This window comes from Pagrus pagrus (genome assembly GCF_965226575.1).
Source record: "Pagrus pagrus genome assembly, chromosome: 24".
NCBI lineage: Eukaryota > Metazoa > Chordata > Actinopteri > Spariformes > Sparidae > Pagrus > Pagrus pagrus.
Genome location: NC_140206.1, coordinates 19,328,540 through 19,350,852, shown reverse-complemented (window position 1 = coordinate 19,350,852; position 22,313 = coordinate 19,328,540). Strand labels below are relative to the sequence as shown.

The 22,313-nt window shown below is 42.2% G+C and overlaps 1 protein-coding gene and 1 long non-coding RNA gene across 2 annotated transcripts in view; one reads left to right on the top strand and one right to left on the bottom strand.

Moving 5' to 3' along the window:
* Positions 1-22,313, bottom strand: part of LOC311253303 (semaphorin-5B-like) — a 105,234-nt gene that overhangs the window by 42,414 nt on the left and 40,507 nt on the right. Inside the window, exons 2-6 of the mRNA XM_084347175.1 lie at positions 13,301-13,489; positions 3,013-3,112; positions 2,784-2,829; positions 622-684; positions 382-480 (exon numbers count right to left, since the gene is read on the bottom strand). Coding sequence (XP_084203301.1) covers positions 382-480; positions 622-684; positions 2,784-2,829; positions 3,013-3,112; positions 13,301-13,445 — 453 coding nt within the window. The 5' untranslated portion in view covers positions 13,446-13,489. The remainder of the gene's footprint in view (positions 1-381; positions 481-621; positions 685-2,783; positions 2,830-3,012; positions 3,113-13,300; positions 13,490-22,313) is intronic.
* Positions 15,266-19,393, top strand: LOC311253237. Its single transcript, XR_014621650.1, has 3 exons — positions 15,266-15,341; positions 17,339-17,469; positions 18,315-19,393. It is a non-coding gene; the product is annotated as an uncharacterized lncRNA (long non-coding RNA).

Sequence of the window (22,313 nt, the reverse complement as noted above, 5' to 3'; positions counted from 1 at the left end):
TTAACTGGAGAGAATAATGCAACCTACAACCATTTCCCAAATGCACAAAGCATTCACAAAAATGTTCAACTCAAATCTGCTCTTGAGGGTTTAAGGGTTTTATTTTGAAAGATATAATCTTCTTCGTTTCTCTGTTTTAGCCCATTTTTGTGGCATAAATATATTTTACATGTCTGCATTTAGATTACAAAATGTGTTTTCCCAACTTTAGATAGCAACTGATTTGTTTTCAGTTCACTACAGTATAAAAGTACTGATTGAGTTGTAAGTTGTACATTTGAAATTCTGGACCTTTTTTTTTTAAACTAATTTTGATTGATGATCCCGATGGCTTAAACCTGATCTGGTTGCTCACAGCGCATGATAAATTGTTGTACCTACCTGCCTGGTTATGCACACAGGGGTGAAGGCGTTGGTCCCACATGTGAAGAGTGTCCTCCCACTTATCAATAAAACCCGGATGTAGTTTTGACACTCGTCCTGTAAGCAAACACGTAACAAAACAGTTTTGGTGGGTCATGACAATCCTCTATCATTAATAAAAATGGCAACATCTACTTCAGTTGAATATCAAAGACTGAGTTTGACCATCATTCTATATCGTGACGCAGAACACACTACCTCAGACTTGCCCTTGCTCTGACATGAGTGCTTTGTCTCCATATCAGGTGCCCATTCTCTCACCTGCACAACAAAAAAGGAATTATTTTGTGTCAGAGAATGTGGTTTTCTTTACAACCAAATCAACATTAACAGTAAATCAGAAAACAGTGTGATTATTCATTCTTTTACTAAGCATTAGATAAAAATACACGACTTAACACTCTACAGCTTGTGTTTCATCCATTAACAAACTTTGTGGACTCCAAGAAGTCACTGTGTCTGGCCAAGAAATAGTCCAGCTCATAAACCCAAAAAACCACAACATGTCAGATAAAATGTATTAATTAGAGCGCTTTACAGGTAGTGCTGGTAGGCATATTTTGTTGCCGTTGGTAAGACTAGCTGCATGCAAGCTAACCAGCTGCTTGCTCCAGCTTCACACAACATAATAACATAAGAGTGGCATTGATCTTCTCATGTAAAAGGGGCTCTTCAGACTTGGAATCAACATGCGTCCTGAGTTATCCGAGAACAAGTGGACAGCTCTAAGCACAGGTGTGAGGGCCCTCAAGATGCATTGAGGATTTGATGGCACTCAGACCACATTCAGAGGTTGTCTTAGCCGCATATGACCAAATTCTTTTAGCAAAGTGTAGAAGCCATACTAATAGGTAGAATGGATTGCACACTGTCTGATTTCCATTAGGTTCACTGTAATGGACATTATGGGCCGTATTTGAGATGGTCTATGGAGCTCAGTCTAAAGCACAGCGCACTAGTGTGTTGAGGCCTTGTCTAAGTCAACTCCTAAAATCAGAGTGTATGAATGGTGTGAAACCGCCTGTGTAAGTGCCTCTAATGTGTCCTTTAAATAGCAGGAAACAGACTGCGCTTTTTACTTTCGACCAGCTTTTTGTTGGTCTATGGCGCAGTCGCTTTCTGCTGCCTCAAGATAGCAATCCACCATCAGCGCGCCTGACCACGCCTCACATTTACACAACATGGGCGCTGGGCGTGAAAATGACAACTGCATTGGTCTGACACTAGTAATGACAGTTGCGCTGCGGTGTGCGCTGCTTTGTGCCAAGTGTAAGATAGAGCCCTATGGGTTTGGGCTCTCTTTACCTGCCAATGTTAGCAACAGATATTTGTGAGCACTGTTTCAACTAATCTAGTAATTGAAATAGTTACAGCTATATCCCTTGACTCCCTTACAAATTGCACAAATTTGAGGGTCGCGTGAGTAGAATCTAAAAAAACTTTGCATAACAGGCACAGCCAAATTCTAAATCACTCGTGCCTCCTTTCAAATTTGGCATTAAATTTAATACGCTGTTTCTTTCCTTGTAAAAAGTTCCAGTTCTTTGTGGCATTGTTGTACCAGCCTGTCTGCTTCAGTTTCCAAAGAGGGTCTTTCTTGCTGACATTTAGCAGCTTTTCAACACACAGTTTCAACTGATTCCACCATTTATACTACATTTTTGAAAGAAGATAACATTTTATTGACAGTAAACATATCAAACTATAACCACTTTAGGCTACTTCTGTGTCACCCTGTGCCTCCTTAACAAAAGAAAATCACTCAATTTTGTGAGCTGTTGAGTAAGGAGAAACTTTATAAACACCGTCTATGACAAATTCTTGATGCTTTGGACCTTCTTATAAATTTGGAAATTGTTATACTGTACATTTTCATGTAAATTCTTTCTTTGTGTAAAAAACATTGTGTCAGTTTGTCCCAGCAAAGTATGTGTTTATTTGCATATAGAGCGGGGAAGTGAGTTCTGATCACAAGCTGTCACTCGACATGTTAATGCCAGGTGTCAAGTGACAGACTTAGAGCTGTCCACTTTTGATCAGATTGCTCAGGACTGAGTGTTATACTAGGTCCGAACAGCCTCCAACTCTAAGCAAGTTGGCAAATACTTTTCCTAAATGTTCAACTAATCCTTGAACAAAAAACACTACTTATTTGGAAGACAAAGACAAACATATTTTTTTGTATTTGAAAAAATGTTACATTCCATTAATGTTTTAAAATTCTAATGTAATTTTTCGACATTGAAACATTATTTATTGATCAATTTTAAACTGTTCTAAAATAAAAGAAAAATGAACTAAATAAACTAAAAACGGAAACATCTTTCTCCAACATCAGCTATTGTCTTGGCTAAAGTTACCTGTATGAGTGAGGCATTGCTCAAACTCAGTCTGAACAGGAAGTTTCTGTAAAAGAGATTATTTTATGTTAAAGGTACAGTAAAGCAGCAGATAGTATAGTATGACATTATCTTTTTTCTCCCAGTTCTTTCCTGATACATTCTTACCAAACCTTATTGTAATTATCATTTTACAACACTGTACAGTACATTTGGCAACACGTGTTGACTGGACATAGTTATGTGTCACCTTGCTCCCACAATGAGCTGGTTTCTGCTCAGGTCCAGGGCCAACTGGGAGAAATCCTTCACTCCTGGATGGAAGAACTCTGATAGCCACGGCCTCAATGCTGGAAAGAGAAAGAACAAGAGGATGAGGAGAATTAGGGCTGCCACTAACGACTAGTCGACTAGTCGTTATAGTAGTCGATGACTAGTCGACTATCAAAGTAGTCAGATTATGAATTGCCCAAAAAACAATGGCTCTTATTTAGTTGGGGAAAATGAGATGTCTCACTCTGAGCTATTTCAATTGGCTATGGTGAAACACTGTTTAGCGTGGCATTGCATGCCGTGGGATACACACACGATGAAGTCACTAACGACTAGTCGACGACTGATTGTCGACTAGTCGTTGCACCCCTATATTTCATTAAAGGTTTAATGAACTATCATCTTAATTGTCTTCATTTTTAGTAAGTAACACTTCAAGCTGAAAGCTAATGATTGTTATATAAGAGCAGCTGCATGCTGGTGCGATAAACTGTATGTTATACATTCAATTTACGTATGATCCGATTAGTCGACTAATCGAAAAAAATAGTCTGTGATTAGTCGACTATCAAAATAATCGTTTGTGGCAGCCCTAGAGGAGATATATGGAGACATTCCATTATATGAAGTAGTAAGAGTAAAAGGATAAGAGCAGAAATAGAGGAAGAAAGCCGGTGGATGAGAAAGAGAAGAAAAAACGTAATAAGAGAAGAGAAGAGATTATTAAGCTCCATTGTTTCCGTGGGAATCTGTGAGCGACCGGTGCGGCCTCCTCACATAAAGGGGATCCGGCCAGACTAGATCCAGGTCATAGAGGTTGAAACCACAAGCCAGCGAAGCTTCAAATGCCAGAAAAAGGCTTTTTATTTTCCACACAACAATGAAAATAAACACACATACTCTGAGGGCAAAGACAGGCAAAGAAAGGCAAACAATGGCAATAGCATAGCCTCGCACCAGGCTACTTCCTCTCAGAGACCCAGGGAGCTGAATGAAGCTCCCTTAAATATGGCAGCATGCTAAGCCCAATTGGGGCAAACCATTAATGAGGGGGAACACCAAAGCCATAATGGTCCACATCTGCCATTATACACATGAATATCCCCCAGAATAAACAATACAAAAACCCCTTTTGACTCACACAATATTTCACCTGTCAACACAAAACCTCTGCATGATAATCACCCAAACCACTATACAGTATCAAAACTAACACCCCTGAGTGCCCTGGGACGCGCCCCCCTTGCCCCGCGCTCGATAAAGACCGCCCCTGCAACGGCGCTCGCTTCCGCAGAGGAGCAGTGGAGCCGGACTGTGAGTGCAGGTGAGTGTATGTGAGATGAAGAGCGGGACGAGTAGTGGGTACCTCACTACACGCCAGGATGATAGAAAGGAGTGAAAACTGTCACAGGTGAGTTGTGGGTGTGGTGAGTGCGAGCCGCGGCGCACCGCATTCCCGACGTCGGTGCACTGCTCAAGCCACCCACGTTAACAAAGCATGGCACAATACCCACATATCATAAACATACATCTTCTGCCCTCGGCTAAACTGAGTGCTTTAGCGTATGCAGCGAGCTAAACATAAATGGCTTCAGTAACCACTCGTGAGTCACTTGTAGCATTTTTCTGAGCTTTACTGATGCACCATTTCATTCAGCATTCAGTTCCAGTGTAAAAATATACATTTCACATTCAAAACTATTGCACTGTGTAAAATAACCAATTTCCGTTCTTAACATTAGCAACAGATCCTGTATTGAATAGCGACCAAAAGGCTAAATCATAACACGTAGCTTTTATTGATTTGAATAGCATATCGGCTGTAATAACACGAAATGAAAGCACCAATACACGTCCATAATCAAGCATCTTTGCGCTGAATTTACAGATTATGACCTTCTCAAGTGCAACAGGTGAGGAAAACAGCAGACTTCACACAGGAAAGACATGTTAGGAGGGCTCGGATATACTCAATCTCCCGATACAAACTCAATTCCTGCTTTACGCCACTAGATGGCAGTGATAGTCAACAAACTCAAAATCCACTTCTCTTAAAGGCACAGTTACCGGATTAAAACAAGAGCAAAATAGCTGGAATGTGTCACAAAATAAACCTCAAGTGCAGAATATACTAACAAAACAAGACTGAGAGACAGAATAATACACATCAAAATAACATCTTCATAGAGTCCTTAGAATCATATGTGGGAGTGTGTGGGGGTGTATGAGTGTGCGTGCGTGTGTGTGTGTGTGTGTACAAATGTCCGAGCCAAGTCTCTCTTCGCTCCCTCGTGGGCCATGCCACACACTGGCGTTCACCCAAGGAGACTGTGAGAAGGGGGGGAAGGTTGCTCACCTTCTCACATTTCCCTCCCCCTCTGGAGTCTGCTAGAGTGTTCTGCTTGCCCGTCAGGTACTGCACCGTAAAGTGGTACGGCTGCAACACCAAGAACTAGCAGGTAACACGAGCATTGGAGTCCTTCATGCTGCCCAACCACTGCAAGGCGCGGTGGTCGGTCTCCAAGGAAAAGTCTCTACCAAGCAGGTAATACTTTAAGGTGTCCAGTGCCCACTTCACGGCCAGGCACTCCAGCTCAACTGCTGCGTACCTGGTCTCCCGGGGAAACAGTTTGCGGCTAACGTAAGCCACAGGCTTCTTGTCGTCCCCCTCACCCTGGAGTAGCACTGCCCCAAGACCAACACCAGAGGCATCAGTCTGGACAGTGAAGTGCTGTCCAAAATCAGGGCTCTGGAGCACTGGGTCCTTGCAGAGCGCCCCCTTCAAGTCCAAGAACGCCTACTCCTGCTCCTCCCCTCACTGGACCTGGGAGGAGCCCGATTTCCGGGTCAAGTCCGACAAAGGTGCTGCTCAACGGGCAAAGTCCGGCAAAAAACGGCGGTACCAACCCACCAGTCCCAGGAACGACCGGACATCCTACTTGGTCTGGGGCCGTTGGCAGTCCAGCACCGCCTGCACCTAGTCTTTCTGTGGACAGATCACCCCCCAGCCCAGCACATAGCCAAGGTACTGCACCTCCTCCTTTGCAAGGGTGCACTTCCGTGGGTGGATGGTCAGGCCCGCCTGCTGGATGCGCTGCAACAACTCACCTAGATGACACAGGTGGTCCTCCCAGGTGGCACTGTACACCACCATGTCATCAAGGTAAGCTGCTGCAAAAGAGTCTGTACCAGCAAACTCAATGTCCATAAGTCTCTGAAAACTGGCCGGTGCCCCCTGTAGACCAAAGGGCATCACAACAAACTGAAACAGCCCCTGAGGGGCACGAAAAGCTGTGTAAGGCCTGGCCTCCTTGGTCAGAGGCACTTGCCAGTAACCTTTGCACAAGTCCAATGTAGTGATATATGATGCTTTGCCAAGGTGCTCAATCAAGTCCTCCAGGCTCGGCATGGGGTAAGCATCAAAATGGGACTGGGCGTTCACCCGACGAAAGTCAAAGCAGAAGCACATGGTGCCATCTTTCTTGGGCACTAGCACCACTGGGTTGCTCCACTCACTGGAGGACCTCTCAATCACCCCCAAGGACAACATCTCCTCCACCTCAGTCTTGAGGGATGACAGGAGACGCTCAGGCACCCGGTACATCCGCTGCCTTACCGGGGTAGTGTCTTTGAGAGGGATGGAGTGCTCTACCACTGTGGTGAAGCCTGGCCTCTCCTGGAAAAGGCCAGAAGGGACAATTGCTTCCAGCTCCCTCTGCTGGCTGGAAGTCAGATGAGACAGGTCCATGACGGCTGACTGCTGGCCAGTGGGGAAGAACTGCTCAGGACTCTCCTCCTCCTCCACCACAGCCTGCAGCTCAGGGTGCAGGCTGAAACATAAACTTATGTTATCACAACAACCCTCCACCTCCCTTCTTCCACACCCTTAGGAGGGGGAGGTTGGAGATGGGTTCCACCTAGACAGGTGGAGATGTGGTCGAGATGTAGTCCCATTTCCCACATTATCCCATCCCCAATGGGATAATGTGCTTCGGGGGGATTTGTTATTTTCATGAAATATGTAACGTTAGCCAACTTAGCTACTTTTGTAGCTTGTATTAGCCCAATGCTAACAACTCTCCTCTGCCCTGCTGACGGACTGTCTGATGCCCGTTCAAGTTTGTGGGGGCGGGGCTTTGGTCGGAGCACTGACGGGAGGAGGAGAAGGGGATGGAGCATGTTGTATTATCTATAGCTTTTTATTGATTAAGAGAGGAGGAAAGGCTGTATCGGATTGATATCGGTATCAGCAGATACTGTGTATGTACTGTATGTTGTCTTATCGGTATCAGACATGAAAAAGTGGTATCAAGCCATCCCTAGTTGACCCACCTGAAGGACACTAGATTTCTGGGAACCACAATCTCCCGGGACCTGAAGCGGTCCTCCCACATAGACACTATCCAGAAAAAAGGTCCAGCAGAGGTTGTACTTCCCGTGACAGCTCAGTAAGTTCAACTTGCTTCAGGAGCTGCTGATCCAGTTCTACCACGGCATCATACAGTATGTTCTCTGCACTTCCATCACTGTCTGATTAGGACCTGCAACCTAACAGGACGAGACTTGTCAGTTAAGGAAACGGGCAGGTAACATCTCTACAGACCCCTCACACCCCTGGCATAAACTGTTGAAGCGCCTCCCTTCTGGTAGGCGTTACAGAGCACTGTATGAAAAAAAATGACCAGATACAGAGAGAGTTTCTTCCCCCAGGCTGCTCTGATGAACACTAACCAGTCAGAGTGTCAGAAAAACACTGTGCAATAACCCCTGTAAATACTGTTGGAAATTCTGCCAGCTTTTTTTATGTAAATACTGCTGACAATTCTGCACCATCTTGTACATATTATTCTTAATTTTTCAATATTTTTTTTTCTTTAGATGTTTATCATACTTTTCCCTGTACATTGAGAGCAAACTTAAACTGAGTCAAATTCCTTGTTTGTACTTGGCCAATAAAGCTGATTCTGATTCTGAATAGTCTTAACTTGTTGCTGATTGACTTCAAATTGAATTTGCACTATTTGGGGAACATATACTTTTTTCTTGTCAAACTGAAGTTAGAGCTATGGTTTGACATTTTGGGAAGATACTGTATATACCACTCATATCTTACTGTGTAATACTATAAGACTACAGCTAGCAGAGAGTACGCTTAGCATAAAGATTGGAAATGGAGGGAAACAGCTAGCATGGCTCTTCTGTTACAGCATGTGTTGGTTTGGACCCAAGTGCAGACACAGACACAAAGGGGTAGATGGTAAATTGGTTTAAATAAATATAGGGGCAAAAATGTGGGAGGTGGAGGGCGATGGCGAGGACTGAAAAAGGCTGTAGAGTGGGTGACTGGAGAAGTCTGGCTGGTGGCTAAAGCAGTGAGCTTGAGATGGGTAGGAGGCAGGTGGTGTGGCTAGAGATCAAATCAAATCAAATCAAATGTATTTACAAAGCCCAAAATCACAATCACGTTGCCTCAGTAGGCTTTACAAACTGTACAGTGAATGACATACTCTGTCCATAGACCCTCGATTTGAGTGAGGAAAAATTTGCCATATTGAGAAAAAAAACCCTTTTAACAGAAAAAAACCCTTTTAACTTGAGATCACTCAGTGCAAGTACAGCTGGCTGAACAATCTGGCGATGAGCGGAAGGAGAGCTGGGGTACTTGAGCTGATGAGCCAGGTGCCAGGTCAGGTAGCCATGGCCATGAGACACACCCACTCACACACACACACACACACACACACACACACACACACACACAGACAAGAGAGGAGGTGACACAAGGGAAGCAGGGAGAACATAGAGAGGATGAAAAAACACCAGAGACACAGGTCTTGAGTCAATGGCGCAGTATTTTTCATGCTATTTAAAGAGTGCATTATTCAGATAGTAAGATGTGAATTCTTACTATCATTTAAGCAGCTAACTAAAAGCTGTAGTTTAAAACTTGGCAGGACAGAAGAAACTCTCCAGAAGAAACAGAATTAAACTTTTATCTTCTGAAATAAATATTTTTTAACAGCTCTGATGGACCTTCAGGATTTCTTATCCTGGCACACATGCGTGCTCTCTCAAACTTTCTTTTTTTTCCCATATATTTTATTGGATAGTGTTCAGTTTACATTTCCAACATGACAGAATAAAAAGTCTCCATTTTTCTTCCAAACACATGTACTTTGCAAAGTTTCAACCCCCCATAGACTCAGAATTCTCTGTTGGGCAATTACAGAGGTAAAAGCAATGACATTAACTTGAGGTGCCGTCATTTTTTTTTAATTATTATTATTTTTTTATTATTATTATTTTGGCCTTTATATGGCTTTATTGATATGACAGCTTCAGAGATGACAAGAAACAGGATGAGAGAGAGTGGGGTGACACGCAACAAAGGGCCTTAGGTCGGACGCGAACCTGGGGCGGCTGCAGCAGCGAGGACAATGCCTCTGTATATGGCCCGCACCAGGAGACACCACCTGTTCCTGCGGCCACAGACACCATGCCCCCGTTGATGGACACCACAGCCTTCCCTCCACTCACGGCTAGCTGCCCTCCAGCAGGTGGGTGTCCAACATGGGGCCGTCCGCCTCTGCCGTCCCACTTCTCATTCCAGCGAAAGCGGCTCGTCAGGGACGCGGTGCGCTGTCACTCCTCCCGTTCTCCCCACCAGGTGAGGGATCACACCCGGGGCCCTGGTGTGGGTGGCGGGGTGGCTGAGCTGGCTTGCTCCCCTGAAGACCGAGCGCACGCTCCCACAACCCTGGTCATCGGGGACTCAATTGTGAGGCACGTCCGCATGAGGGGGGCGTTCACCATGACGTTTCCCGGAGCCACCGTTATGGACATAACGGGGAAAATACCTGACATCCTGAGCTCGCATCCGCAGGCAAAAAGGATTATCATTCACGCAGGTGCAAACGACATCGCCAGGCAACAGTCCGAACTTTTAAAGCGAGACTTCGCCCACCTTTTTAACACCGTCTCACAGTCCCAGGTGGCTGTTTTTATCTCCGGCCCCACCCCCACCTGCGGCAGAGGGATAGGCAGCTTCAGCAGGCTGCTCAGCCTCAACACCTGGCTCTCCTCTGCCTGCAACTCACACCATGTCGGCTTCGTCAATAACTTTGACGTGTTCTGGGAGAGGCGACATCTCTTTGGGCCAGACGGGCTTCACCTGAACAGAGCAGGTGCCCGCATGCTGTCAGCCAACCTGGCACACGGTGTACAGCATGCCCATCTCCCCAAACCAGCACCAGCTGCTCTGTCTGCCACCGATTGATATCCCCCAGGTCCTTGCTCCTATCCATTCAGTTCCACCTCTAACCACCATACACACCGGACTTGGACCTCATATTCACATCAACACTTCACCTATTCCCGTAATCATTACACTCCATCAGCACATCAGACACTGCCATACCCACTCTGTGAACTTTCATAACCTTAGACCGCTCACAGAACAATCCACCTCTCCAGTCAACAAGCCACCTGTCACCATCAACATGGCACTTTTTAATGTTCGCTCTCTTTTAAATAGAACTTTTTTAATGAATTATGTGATTTTAGATAATAAGTTAGACTGTCTTCTTTTAACTGAGACATGGCTTGGCACTGACGCACCTGCTGTTCTCACCGAGGCTTCCCCACCAAATTTTAAGTTTTTATTTTCTACTAGAGAGGGTAGAAGAGGAGGTGGGACGGCATCCATCAACAATAACTCACTGACCTCAAATGAAGTGTTTTTTAACAGTTACATGTCATTTGAGCACCATGACTTTACATTTAGCAGCCCTCAGATTCTCTGCATTACTGTATGTAGACCACCCCATCACTCTAGTTCTTTTATTCATATATTAAATTTTGTTCTTTTTTACGAGACCTGGTCATAACCCATGGCCTGTCCATCGGTGTGTCCTCTGTTGTCGACCTGGCTGTGTCCGACCACTACTGTGTATTTTTTACCTTCACCAGTTTTAACCAAGAGGAGGCTCCGGTTAAAACAGTGAGGAGGCGCTATCTTACTTCTGAAGTGGCTGCAAATTTTATGGAGATTTTACAGAGCACTCCTGCTGAAATTTTACCTGCACCTTGTGATTTTATCGTTGATAATTTTAACAGTAGACTGAAGTCAACTCTGGACTCAGTAGCTCCACTTTCAACTAAAAAAATAAAAATAAAACCTACACCCCCCATGGAGAAAAAACGATGAAATCAATGAACTGAAAAGAAAATGCAGGAGTGCTGAGAGAAGATGGAGAAAAAGTTAATTGACAGTTCATTATGAGATTTTATGTCAACAACTCAAAATCTACAATAATGCAGTCAAAAAGGCACGAATTTCCCAATTCTCACAACTCATCACCAACCATAAAAACAACCCCCGGTTCCTCTTCTCCACCTTCGATATTTTAACAGGCTCTAATTCTAATAAAGTTTTTTAGACACCAACGGATGATCTTTGCGAAAAACTTTGCAGACCACTTCAGAACCAAAATCAAGGACATCAGATCCTGCCTTTTATCCCATCAAATTTTACCTGTTAACATACCTGAACTGTTGTCCTTGCCTGAGGAAACACTGGAGAGTTTTGCCCTGGTTGATGCAAGGACACTTGGTCAAGTTTTCTCCCAAGTAAACCCAACAACCTGCCTTTTAGATCCAATTCCCACATCAATCGTTTTATGGTTTCTTTGAGGAACAGTTTTTAAACATCATGAATTGCTCTCTTCAGACGGGTGTCTTTCCCACCGCCTTCAAAACGGCGGTGGTGAAGCCCCTTCTTAAGAAGAGCAATTTAGACCCCAACGTTTTTAATAACTACCGACCCGTATCCAACTTACCGTTTTTAAGTAAAATTTTAGAAAAACTGGTTTTTAACCAAGTTAATGACTTAAACAGAAATAACATTTTAGAGAAACATCAGTCTGGTTTTAGGAAAAACCACAGTACCGAGACAGCACTTTTAAAGATTTTAAACGACATCAGGTGGAATTTAGAAACAAAAAGCTCACAGTGTTGGTTCTACTGGGTCTAAGTGCCACTTTTGATACAGTAGACCATCACATTTTATTTAATAGACTCAGACATCTAGTCGGCCTTTCTGGTACTGTTCTTAACTGGTTTTGTTCATATCTCACAGACCAATGCTTTTATGTAAGTATGGATACATGTTCCTGAGGAACCCATGAAAGTGGATATGGGGTTCCCCAAGGGTCAATTTTAGGTCAACTTCTTTTTAATCTTTACATGCTTCCTCTTGTGGACGTCATCAGGAGACACGGTCTCCTGATGACACAGGGCCAATTGATGCCCTTTTTAACTGCATTGTAGACATCAAGTCATGGATATGAATCTGGGCGTGATTTTTGATTCTGAGATGAATTTTATTCCACATATCAAAAATATGACGAAAATAGGTTTTTATCATCTTAAGAACATAGCCAGAGTCCGTCCGTCCGTCAGTCCAGCTGGAGTTAATTAGTCGGCTTCAACGTCCGGCCTCTGCTGATAATTGGCTGCGAAGGTCGTAGCCTCCTCGGGTGAAGGTAACCTCTTCTTAGCTCCGTTTGTTAGTGTAATCCGTAAGCAGGCTGGGAATAGGAGAGATGGTCTGAGGTCCAAGTTGTACAGTGTTGACATGGTGTCACAGTACTTGCGGACTGCGTACCTTCAATAGACTACGGGAGTCCAATTATCCTAATGTTGTTTCTGCGACGGCGGCTTTCGAGGTCTGCCATCTTCGCCTTTAGCCTTTAGCATTGCTCTCAGAGATGCTAGCTCTGTGGTCTTCCAGTAAGCTAGCAATGCTAGCTACGCAGGTGGTTGAGGTCTCTCCTTCAGTGGACTTTTTAGTGTTTTTCCCCAATTTTGATATCATGCCAGCTTATATTAAGTTAATGGTGTACACTGTATTACTTTAGGCTAGTGGGGTTAATGAATAAATAGATATTTTCAAATAAAGTTGTGGGGGAGCGAGATCGCCCTGCCATTCACCTAACCGGAAGTCCCCTGCATCAAACTTTTTTTTTTATCAATTGATGGTTTAAGGGTGTGCTGCAGCCCTCTCAGCACCCCTACCTCCATGTTCATGGTCCATATGCAAGCTCTCTGCTTAAAAAGCTCATTTTATTTGGCTGCCATCTGAACATTAGCAAATTTGAACTTCCTTAGATTTACCAATTTGCCTCTCACAGATGATAGTTGTTGGATGAATAGATGGCTGGATGGATGTAAGTGAGGTAAAAGCAGACTGATATTGATGCACTCACCTTGGTAGGAGACGACAGGATGTTCCTTTCTACTACAGTCTGCTGGTTTGATGTGAGGCGGCCGGGACAGACACACAGATGAACAGATGACCAGAACAAGGCAGCAGGGGGAGAAGGCCCACACCCCCCACCCTGATTTAACCATTGTTACAACCACATCCAGTCTTCTATCAGTGCGTCAGGAAACACCTGTTGGAACAGAGGAGACATCTGTCAATTTACACACATGACCAGCAAGAAACAAACACCAAATAAAATGAAAGAAATACATAAAATCAAGAAAGGCACAATACGTTACATATGCACACTCTGCCCTGCTATCTGTCTGCCTGTCCATCCATCTAAATTAGTTCTGCCAGTCTCCCCAACCCAGTGGTCCTTCTGCTGGCTCTCTGCTCTGGCTGTCCAGCCCTTCAGTGTCGGCAGGACTTTGTCATGGCTAATTCACCTAAAAGGCCAGAGCTGCCAATCTTTGTAATGCTGACTCTCAAACCGAGGGTGCCATCAGCAGAGATCTTTATGACTGAGGAGACCCTTTCAGGGATGAGCCTGGGCCCAGAGCCAAACAATGGCTGTGAACTTTGAGCTGTGAGCCACATGAATGGCTTGTGCCAACATCAAAATCCATGTATGCACATCAAATCTGCTCAGAGATGATGAGCTGCTGACGGAGCTGAGCTGATCTGATGCAGTCTTATTTTGTATATATTTGTATATATATATCAGAATCAGTATCAGAATCAGAAATACTTTATTATCCCCAAAGGGAAATTGTTTACGTTACAGCTGCTCCCATTCAAAAGTCAGAATATGCAGAAATAATAATAATATTAGTAATAATAATAATAATAATAATAATAATAATATAACTTTTTCAAGTTCATGTTATGGATTTTGAGAAAATTCATGTTGAAACTTCTATTAAATTCATGGGACCTTGCAAAATCCTATAACTGTACTTCAAATACTTTTAACTGCCTCTCTGTATGTGTATTCTAAACCTAACCAATCGCTAATTTTTCACTAGATTGTATCATCTACGGGACCTTAACAAAACTTTCAACATGTTTTCATTTAAAGAGTTGTTGCTGAATGTACAGTAATCAAATTATAACAGGAAGTCATTTTTTACCCTTCATTTTCAGAAATTCCACTAGTTTTCTCTTTCTTGCAACCAGATTTTGGTCCTGTGTAAATTTAATGTAGTTCTGTCTCATCTAGAAGTTATTTGGTCCTGCATAAAAATCTTACTAAACACAGCTTCAGAGCTGAAAAACACACTTTTTGGGTTATTTTGACCATAGATTTTCCCAAGAAGGATTATTTTAATTTCCTAGAAACTTAAGTATGTGAAAGAGTTGATATTCATTACATAAATATAAAATTATCAAATATTACTCCTTCATGGTTCATGATTTTTTTTTTTTTTTTAATTAGCAAATGTTCACACTTTTCACTGGCTGTAACATAACATTCAGTGGTTCTATTTCATTAGTAGATATTTGTACTGTGTTGACTTCAAGGTTTTCTAACTGTCTGATAACTATTAAGCCTGTTTTCATTTGGTTCTGGAAATTTGCAAGTGAGATGGCTTGGTTTGTTGCATATAGGTGATTTAATCCTGTTCTGTGTGTCTGGACAAAATATTAATCTTAGTTCCTTCGCTCAATACACATATATCATAATTTCAAACTCTCTGAATTAAATAATCATAAACTCAGCCAAAACGTCTTAATAGGCTGTCTTGTGACAGGTTACAGTGCCTATAAAAAGTATTCACCCCTTTGATGCTTTCCCCTTGTCAGGTCAAAAGTCAAAATCAGTCAAAGTCAAAGAAACCATGACACCTGTAGGATGAGTGGTGCAGTGTATTGCCTCCCTGCTGAGGAGAGGAAAATCCCCAAACTGACACCAGCTGATTAGCTGACTGAGGGCACCTGCCTGCAGTTTTTCAGCAGGATCACTCTGCACTTAGGTGTGGCTTCAGACAACAGAGGAGAAACAACTGTTCAGCTTGGGTCAAACCATGAAGAAGCTACTGGTATGGATGAACTGAAATTATATTGATGAGAAATGTTTGTTTTGTTGCTGAAAGCAGAAAAGGTGTAGTTTGGTTTCATGTTTGATTAGGATAGACAGCAGGCCTATTCATGTTGAGCAGCAGTGAAGCAGCCTGCTTGGTTTTGTCTCTTTGCTGTTACAAATTGATTTCATGCTTTAATGTCAATGATAATTGATAAAGAATATTTGATGATTGATAAATTGGAGGTACATGGTAATCACATATTGTAAAGATTAAAACAGTGAATATTCTGCACTTTAAAAAAGTTAAGTTAAAGTTAAAATATTTGAATAATAAATTGCTTTTAAAAATGACTAAAAACATTTAAGACATTTGTTTGTTGAAAGTGATGATGGTTGTACATTTCTGTTTCTGTTTAAAGGTTTTCAACCTAATATCTCCTCCAATAAGAAAATAAAATTTGAGAAGAGGTAAAGAGTTGTCCCATTGCATCCTTTATGGTTGGCCAGTCCATTTTTTCAAGTTTGGGCAGAAGCTGAGCAAAGTAAAACACATGATAACTTGTCACCCCTTTTAGTGCTTTTATAAATAGAATCATGGTCAATATAATATTACTTTTTTGATGAAACAATTATAAAAACAACTCTTTAATGTCAAAGTGAAAAGAGATGTCTTAATGTCAGTAATGTAATGTCAATTAATTAAAAACATATATGTAAAATAAGTGATTGCATAAATATTCACCCCCTTTAAAGTGACTGACCAAATTCAAGAGAGGTCCAGCCAAATGGTGCTAGTAGTCTCACAATTAGTGAAATGGAGATGACCTGAGTGCAGAGAATGTGTCTCCAGTGATTGTATTATAAAGTCACCTGTGTCTGGAAGGTCCAGTCACTGTTTAATCAGTATTCCACCACAATTACACCATGAAGACAAAGGAAGGCTTGTAAAGGTAGGTGGTAAAATGAATGCAGCAAAATATAGGGATATCCAGGAGGACAACCTGATGCAGTCTGCAAGAGAACAACAACTTGGGAGAATATTTATTTTCCAGCAAGACAATGACCCAAAGCATACAGCGAAAGCTACACAGAAATGGTTTGAAGACAACAAGGTGAATGTTCTGTCAAAGCCCAGACCTCAACCCAATCGATAATTTGTGGCTGGACTTGTTCACGCCCCAAAGGTGCATCTACTTAAAACTGATTTGAAGGGGTTGAATACTTATGCAATTACTTATTTAAAATTATATATTTTTAATTCATTGACATTGCAGAAATCGGTTTTCACTTTGACATTAAAGAGTTTTTTGTCATTTCTTTTGTGTTTTTTTCAGTTCGAAAGCTACATTTAACAAGATATGTGGCACTCAGTTTTTTATGCAGGGCCAAAAAACTTCTAGATGTGACAGAACTACATTAATACTAGACAGAACCAAAATGTGGTTGCAAAAAAGTGAAAACTAGTGGAGATAAGAATTTTGAAAAATGACAGTCTTTAGTCAGGTAAAAAATGACTTTCTGTTATTAATTTGATTACTGTAAACATTCAGCAACAACTATTTAAATGAAAACATGTTGCCAAGTTTCCTTAGGGTCTCTTGGATGTTCAAGACAAATTTCAATTGAAAGTACCAGGATGTATTTTCTACAGGTGACAATGACCTTGGTTGTACGACACTCATTGAACATCTTATCCCACTCCTACATAATGTCCTAAACATTGGAATCCCCCTGTCTCAATTTGAAATGGTGAAAGCACACATCAAACAGTTGCTACAGGCACAGGTCATAAGAGAGAGTTGCAGCCCCTATGCCGCACCCCAGGTCCTAGTTCAGAAAAAGGCCGGCTCCCTAAGGATGTGTGTAGACTATACGCAACTCAGTGCAAAAACACAATGGTATTCCTATCCACTGCCCAGGATTGAGGAATCACTAGATACTCTAACAGTTGCTAAAATGGTTCTCTACCCTAAAAGCAATGGGATCGAAAAAGAAGGTATTCTTTATCGGCAGGTGGAGTCAACAGAAGGGGGACCAGCTACAAAAACTGTGAAAGGATGTCCTCCTCAGCCTACATTAAAACCATGACCACCAAGGTCTGGATGGGACCACAGACCTGAGTAGGAGCAGATGCTACTGGTCAGGTATGAATGACACAATAGAGAACTACTGCAGAGCTTGTGAACACTGCTCATTGTCTAAAGATGTTCATACCACACCAAAGAGCTCCATCGGAGATTTAATAGCATCTAGGCCCAATGACCTTCTGGCCATAGACAAGGATCTTAAAAAAAAGGAAGGGTCATTACATTACTGAATCTTGCTTTAGGGCCAGACTGTGGTGACAGCTGAATTGTTCTGCTCTGAGGTTTCAGCCTGTTAAAAAGGCAGTTTTTTCAGTAGCCAAGTGCTTGCTCATGGGGGAAATGTTGGGTCTCTGTAAATACATTAATCAAGGAGTATGGTTTAGACCTGCTCAATTTGGAAAGTGTCATGAAATGACTTGTGTTGTGAATTGACACTATACAAATAAAGATTGATTGATTGATTGATTTAACCTACTCTACTGAAGCTCTCAAAATATGTACAGGCCATTCCAACTAAAGACCAAACAACAGTTACAGTGGCTGAGGCTCTGGTAAAAAAAATGGCTCTCTGGTTTTTGAGTCCCTCTCCAGATACATTCTGATCAAGGATGCTGTTTTGAGGCTAAAGTAATACAAGAGTTGTGCCATATGTATTATATCATAAAAACTAGGACCACACCATTACCATTACCTCAAGGTAATGGCCAATGCGAACAGTTTAACAGAACCCTTCATGACCTACTCCTACACCTTGCCAAAGGAAAAGAAAAGGCAATGGACAGTGCACTTACCTCAAGTAATATTTGCTTATAATTCTAAAAAAAACACAAATCCACAGAACATTCACCATACATGTTGATGTTTGGACAAGAACCATGATTGCCTATTGACTGTTTATTAAGTGTTACAGGACAGCCTGAGCAAGTAACAGTAGACGAGTGGGCCACACACCATCATGACAACTTGGCCAGGTCTATCAGGGGGCTAGACAGCGCTTCAGGCACCTGTTGACCGTGAGCAAAACAGCACAACACAAAGATAAACCAGATACTTTGCAGCTTGGACAGCTGGTTTTCTGCCAGGACCACGTCCACAGAGGATGACATAAGATACAGGAACACTGAAACCCAGTGCTGTACAAGATTGTGCGGTGTACACACAATGGAGGGCCAGTGTACACCATCAACTCCGCTGAGGGGGAAGGGGCCCTGAAGCAGATTTACCGGTCTAAGCTACGCCCAGCTGCAGGTAAACAAAAAGATGCGTCAGTAATTGACCGACAGCTTCCTAAAGATCGGTTGTGCGACAATGATTACGACACCACTCATAGTCCAGTTGTTGTAGAATTTTCACAGGAGCTGGATGACAATTCCCCCACCAGCCCTGGGGGGGGAAGGATGTTGAGGACAGGTCCAGTGCAGAGCAATGGGATTATGGCGTTCTTAAAGGACTACAGCGGGACAACATAGAAACCAACATCACCTCCCCAAATCAACCACCTCTCAAGTAAACCAAATTACTGCTCCCTGTCCCAGGTCTCATAGGCACTGGCTTTGAAGTTCATCAACAGGACATCTATTCCATTCCAGAGGGCAGATTGTAGCAGTAGTTTTAACTGTTAAGTGCAGGATTGATTTTGTTTAGTTTAGAGTTTATATCCTCTGTGTCCTTGTGTTTCTAGTGCTGCAGCTGGTGGTGGCCTCCAGTCAACAGTGTGGGAGTTCACTCACTTTTATTGGTGATATGGTTTGTTGATGCACATTTCTATTAGTGTGGTATTTTATTTAAAGTGTGATTTGGTTTATGTTATATTTTTCAAAGGCAGATTGCTCTGCGCTCCATCAGTGGCTAGTTAACTTTCCAGTCGACGTATGACAATCTGTCCTCTTACTGTTTCTTTCTTAGTTTTAAAATGTTAGTAAATTGTTTAATAAATAGCCAGTTATGGCAATGCCCAACACTGACTGTTGTGGCCTCTTCATTGAAGCCTCTGTGTCTTAATTCACCCATGTTACAGAGAGAATACGAAATCTTAGTTTTAAGTTTAATGGAAACATCAAAGTCTGTTTACAGGTCTTGGGGATCACAACTACATTTCAATCAAGAGAGACTAGTGAATAAAGTAAAGAAAATGTTTATTACAGCAGATGGTATGTGATAATGAGTCTTGTCAGAAAGTCTTTGGCACTTAGGCTCCTCAGGGAGAATTTGTGATCGAAGGGCGTCTGCCACGAGCAGCAGCAAGGTTTGTTTGCAGAATGGTGGGACAGGGTGGGACACAGCTCCAGAATAGGTAGGCTTGAATGTTTGGCTGCCTTTATTTCCTACTTTTTTTTGTGATCTGATCACTCATGCAGCGTCCTGTATTGGAAAAACACCATAAAGCTTGAACAAGTCTCCGATTCATGCGACCTGTAAGTTGTTTGCACTGTGGAAGGAAAACAGAGGAACACTGCCAAGGTTTTAACCCTCCTCCTGCTCTGAGTTTACCACTGAGCCACTGTCAATAGCGACTGAGACGTGGTCTTACTGTATCAATAGACCAAAATATGACGAGTTTATACTTCATCTTTTAGCATCTTTTGCAGCTGTTTGCCTTGCCTTTGATCTGCAGATCAATGTTTCTGCCTGTCATAACTAAGATGCTGATGTGTCTGCTTAAAGTTTCTAGAACTATCAGAGATACACAGGTCTGTACTCCACCCTAAACATGCTAACAGTTGTTTAAGTTAAACCCTTATTTTGTAGTACATTGTTTACAATGGTGTATAACAAATTTCCTAAATGGTGTCCAAAAACTCGAACCAACTCACACTGCTACTGAAAATGAGCTGTGTTGACTAAAGCATTGATTATAACTGGCCTTGAAGTCATAGTGCATGTCCCTTTAAAAAAAAAAAAAAAGATCCTCCAGCGATAGATCAGCTAATATTTTTTATTAAACACAGGATGAGGCCCCAACGTGGTTTTATAAAAAAAATTATTTTATTTTATTGATTTAAAAATAAACATGCAAGTGCTCCCTTGTGGTCAAACTATACAAACATTTTTTCTGGCATTTCTGGTTACTTATTGGCCATACTGTGATAATCTTGAACTGTGTGTAGTGTTTTTCCTGTGTTTTTGCCTGTATGTGGTTGAGGTGTTTTTTGGCTAGCCATGGATATCCTGGTGGCTGAAGCCCCTGTTCCTCACACACCTGCAGCTCATCTACTCATCAGTCACAGCTTAAGAACAGTGGTCTTCTCTCCACTTGCTGCAAGATTGTTTCTGCTCGTTCAAGTGGTATTTATGGCTAAACTTCTCGTGAAATTCTCTAGTGTTTCTTGCTTCAGTGTTACTATTGGTCTTACACCTGTACTTTCCTTGTCGCTTCCAGAACCTGTGCAACCTCAGAGCTCCAGCTCCACAGCCACATGCCGCCCAGCCTCCTCAGCCTCAAGGCATACACCTCCGTGAATCCACCTGCATCTCCACTCTCCAGTGCCTCAACCTCCACCGCCCAGTACCGCGAGCCCCAGCTGCATCACCAGCCTTGCCTCTCCCCTGAGCCTGAACCACCAACAGCTACCTTGTCTCCTGGGCAATTCAATAAATTCCTTTTTTCCCTTTTCCCCTGTCTCAGTGTCCACTGTTGGGTCCTAAGTCAACCTCCAAACCGCAACACATAGGGCAACCCTAATATGCCTGTGATAAACTACTATTGGCTAATAACCATATCTAAGACTCTCATCCAAACTTTTCTTTTGAGGGCAGAAAGCCACACATAGAAATCTCACACTACTGTAGACTGTGGGATTGCCACACAACTGTGGTCAGAGGTTCCAAAAAACTTTGATGTATGACACCTTGAAAAGAAGGTGGTACTCTATCACACAGGAAGTAGGGTGTTGGTATAAGACTGCCACTCGCCAACTATTTTTAAAAGAAAAAGTATTTTGGCATTTTCCTTCGCTTTCCAATATCTGCGTGTTATCAGGCAGTCCCCTTTGCTACGCAAAACAACAACAACCTCTACACAAGCAACCTTACAAAAACGCAGGCCTACTTGGTCCTTTTGCAGGGATTTAGCCATTTTAATAAAAGGGCTCACCTCCCCATGTGCAAATGTTCTACCAAAACAGGTTTCCCCCGACACTAGAGGATCAATAAAGATTCTTGACATCTTATCTTATCTTAAAGAAATACAAACAAGCTAAAGTGTTATTTTCCTCTGTATCAGAATGATAATGGGTGCAACCCTTTCTCCAGCGCTGGCTCAGTGCTAAAAGGTAGAGGTCTGGCTATGCAAAACTAACATGTTAGTGTAGAGTAAAATTAAAATAAGTAGTTACTGATAATGATTGTTGTATTTGCTTAATGATAATCAAATGTGAAGGGATCATGATAAGTGGTTGAAATGTATGTTAATCCACACCAACTGATTGAATGTGCACATATCAACTGAATTTACTGTATTGTAAACCCTATGGATGTGAAATGTAACCAGACACAAGAGTGGAATCATGTAACTAAATGTACAACACTTCTATTATTATTTTTTTAAATGCAGTAAAAAGAGTAATTGAACATACTGGGATATATCAAGAAGGAAACTTGGGAATACCAAAGAAAAATACTTTGTCAGCAAAGTTGAGGTATAGCTATTGGAAGAGTAAGGATTGGATGAGACCATGAGGCTATAGGAGGAGTTTGGTATTTCCACTCCCAGTTTTTGGATATAAAAGATTGGCTTTATTTATCCCACAACGGGGAAATTCACGTGTTACAACAGCTTGAGATGCAACAGTACAAGTAAGAATCAGAAAAATATGCATAGAAATATTTAATAGAAAATAAAGAGAAAAACACAAGATATTTACAAAAAACAATAAGATATTACAAAAGCAAACAAGTGGGTG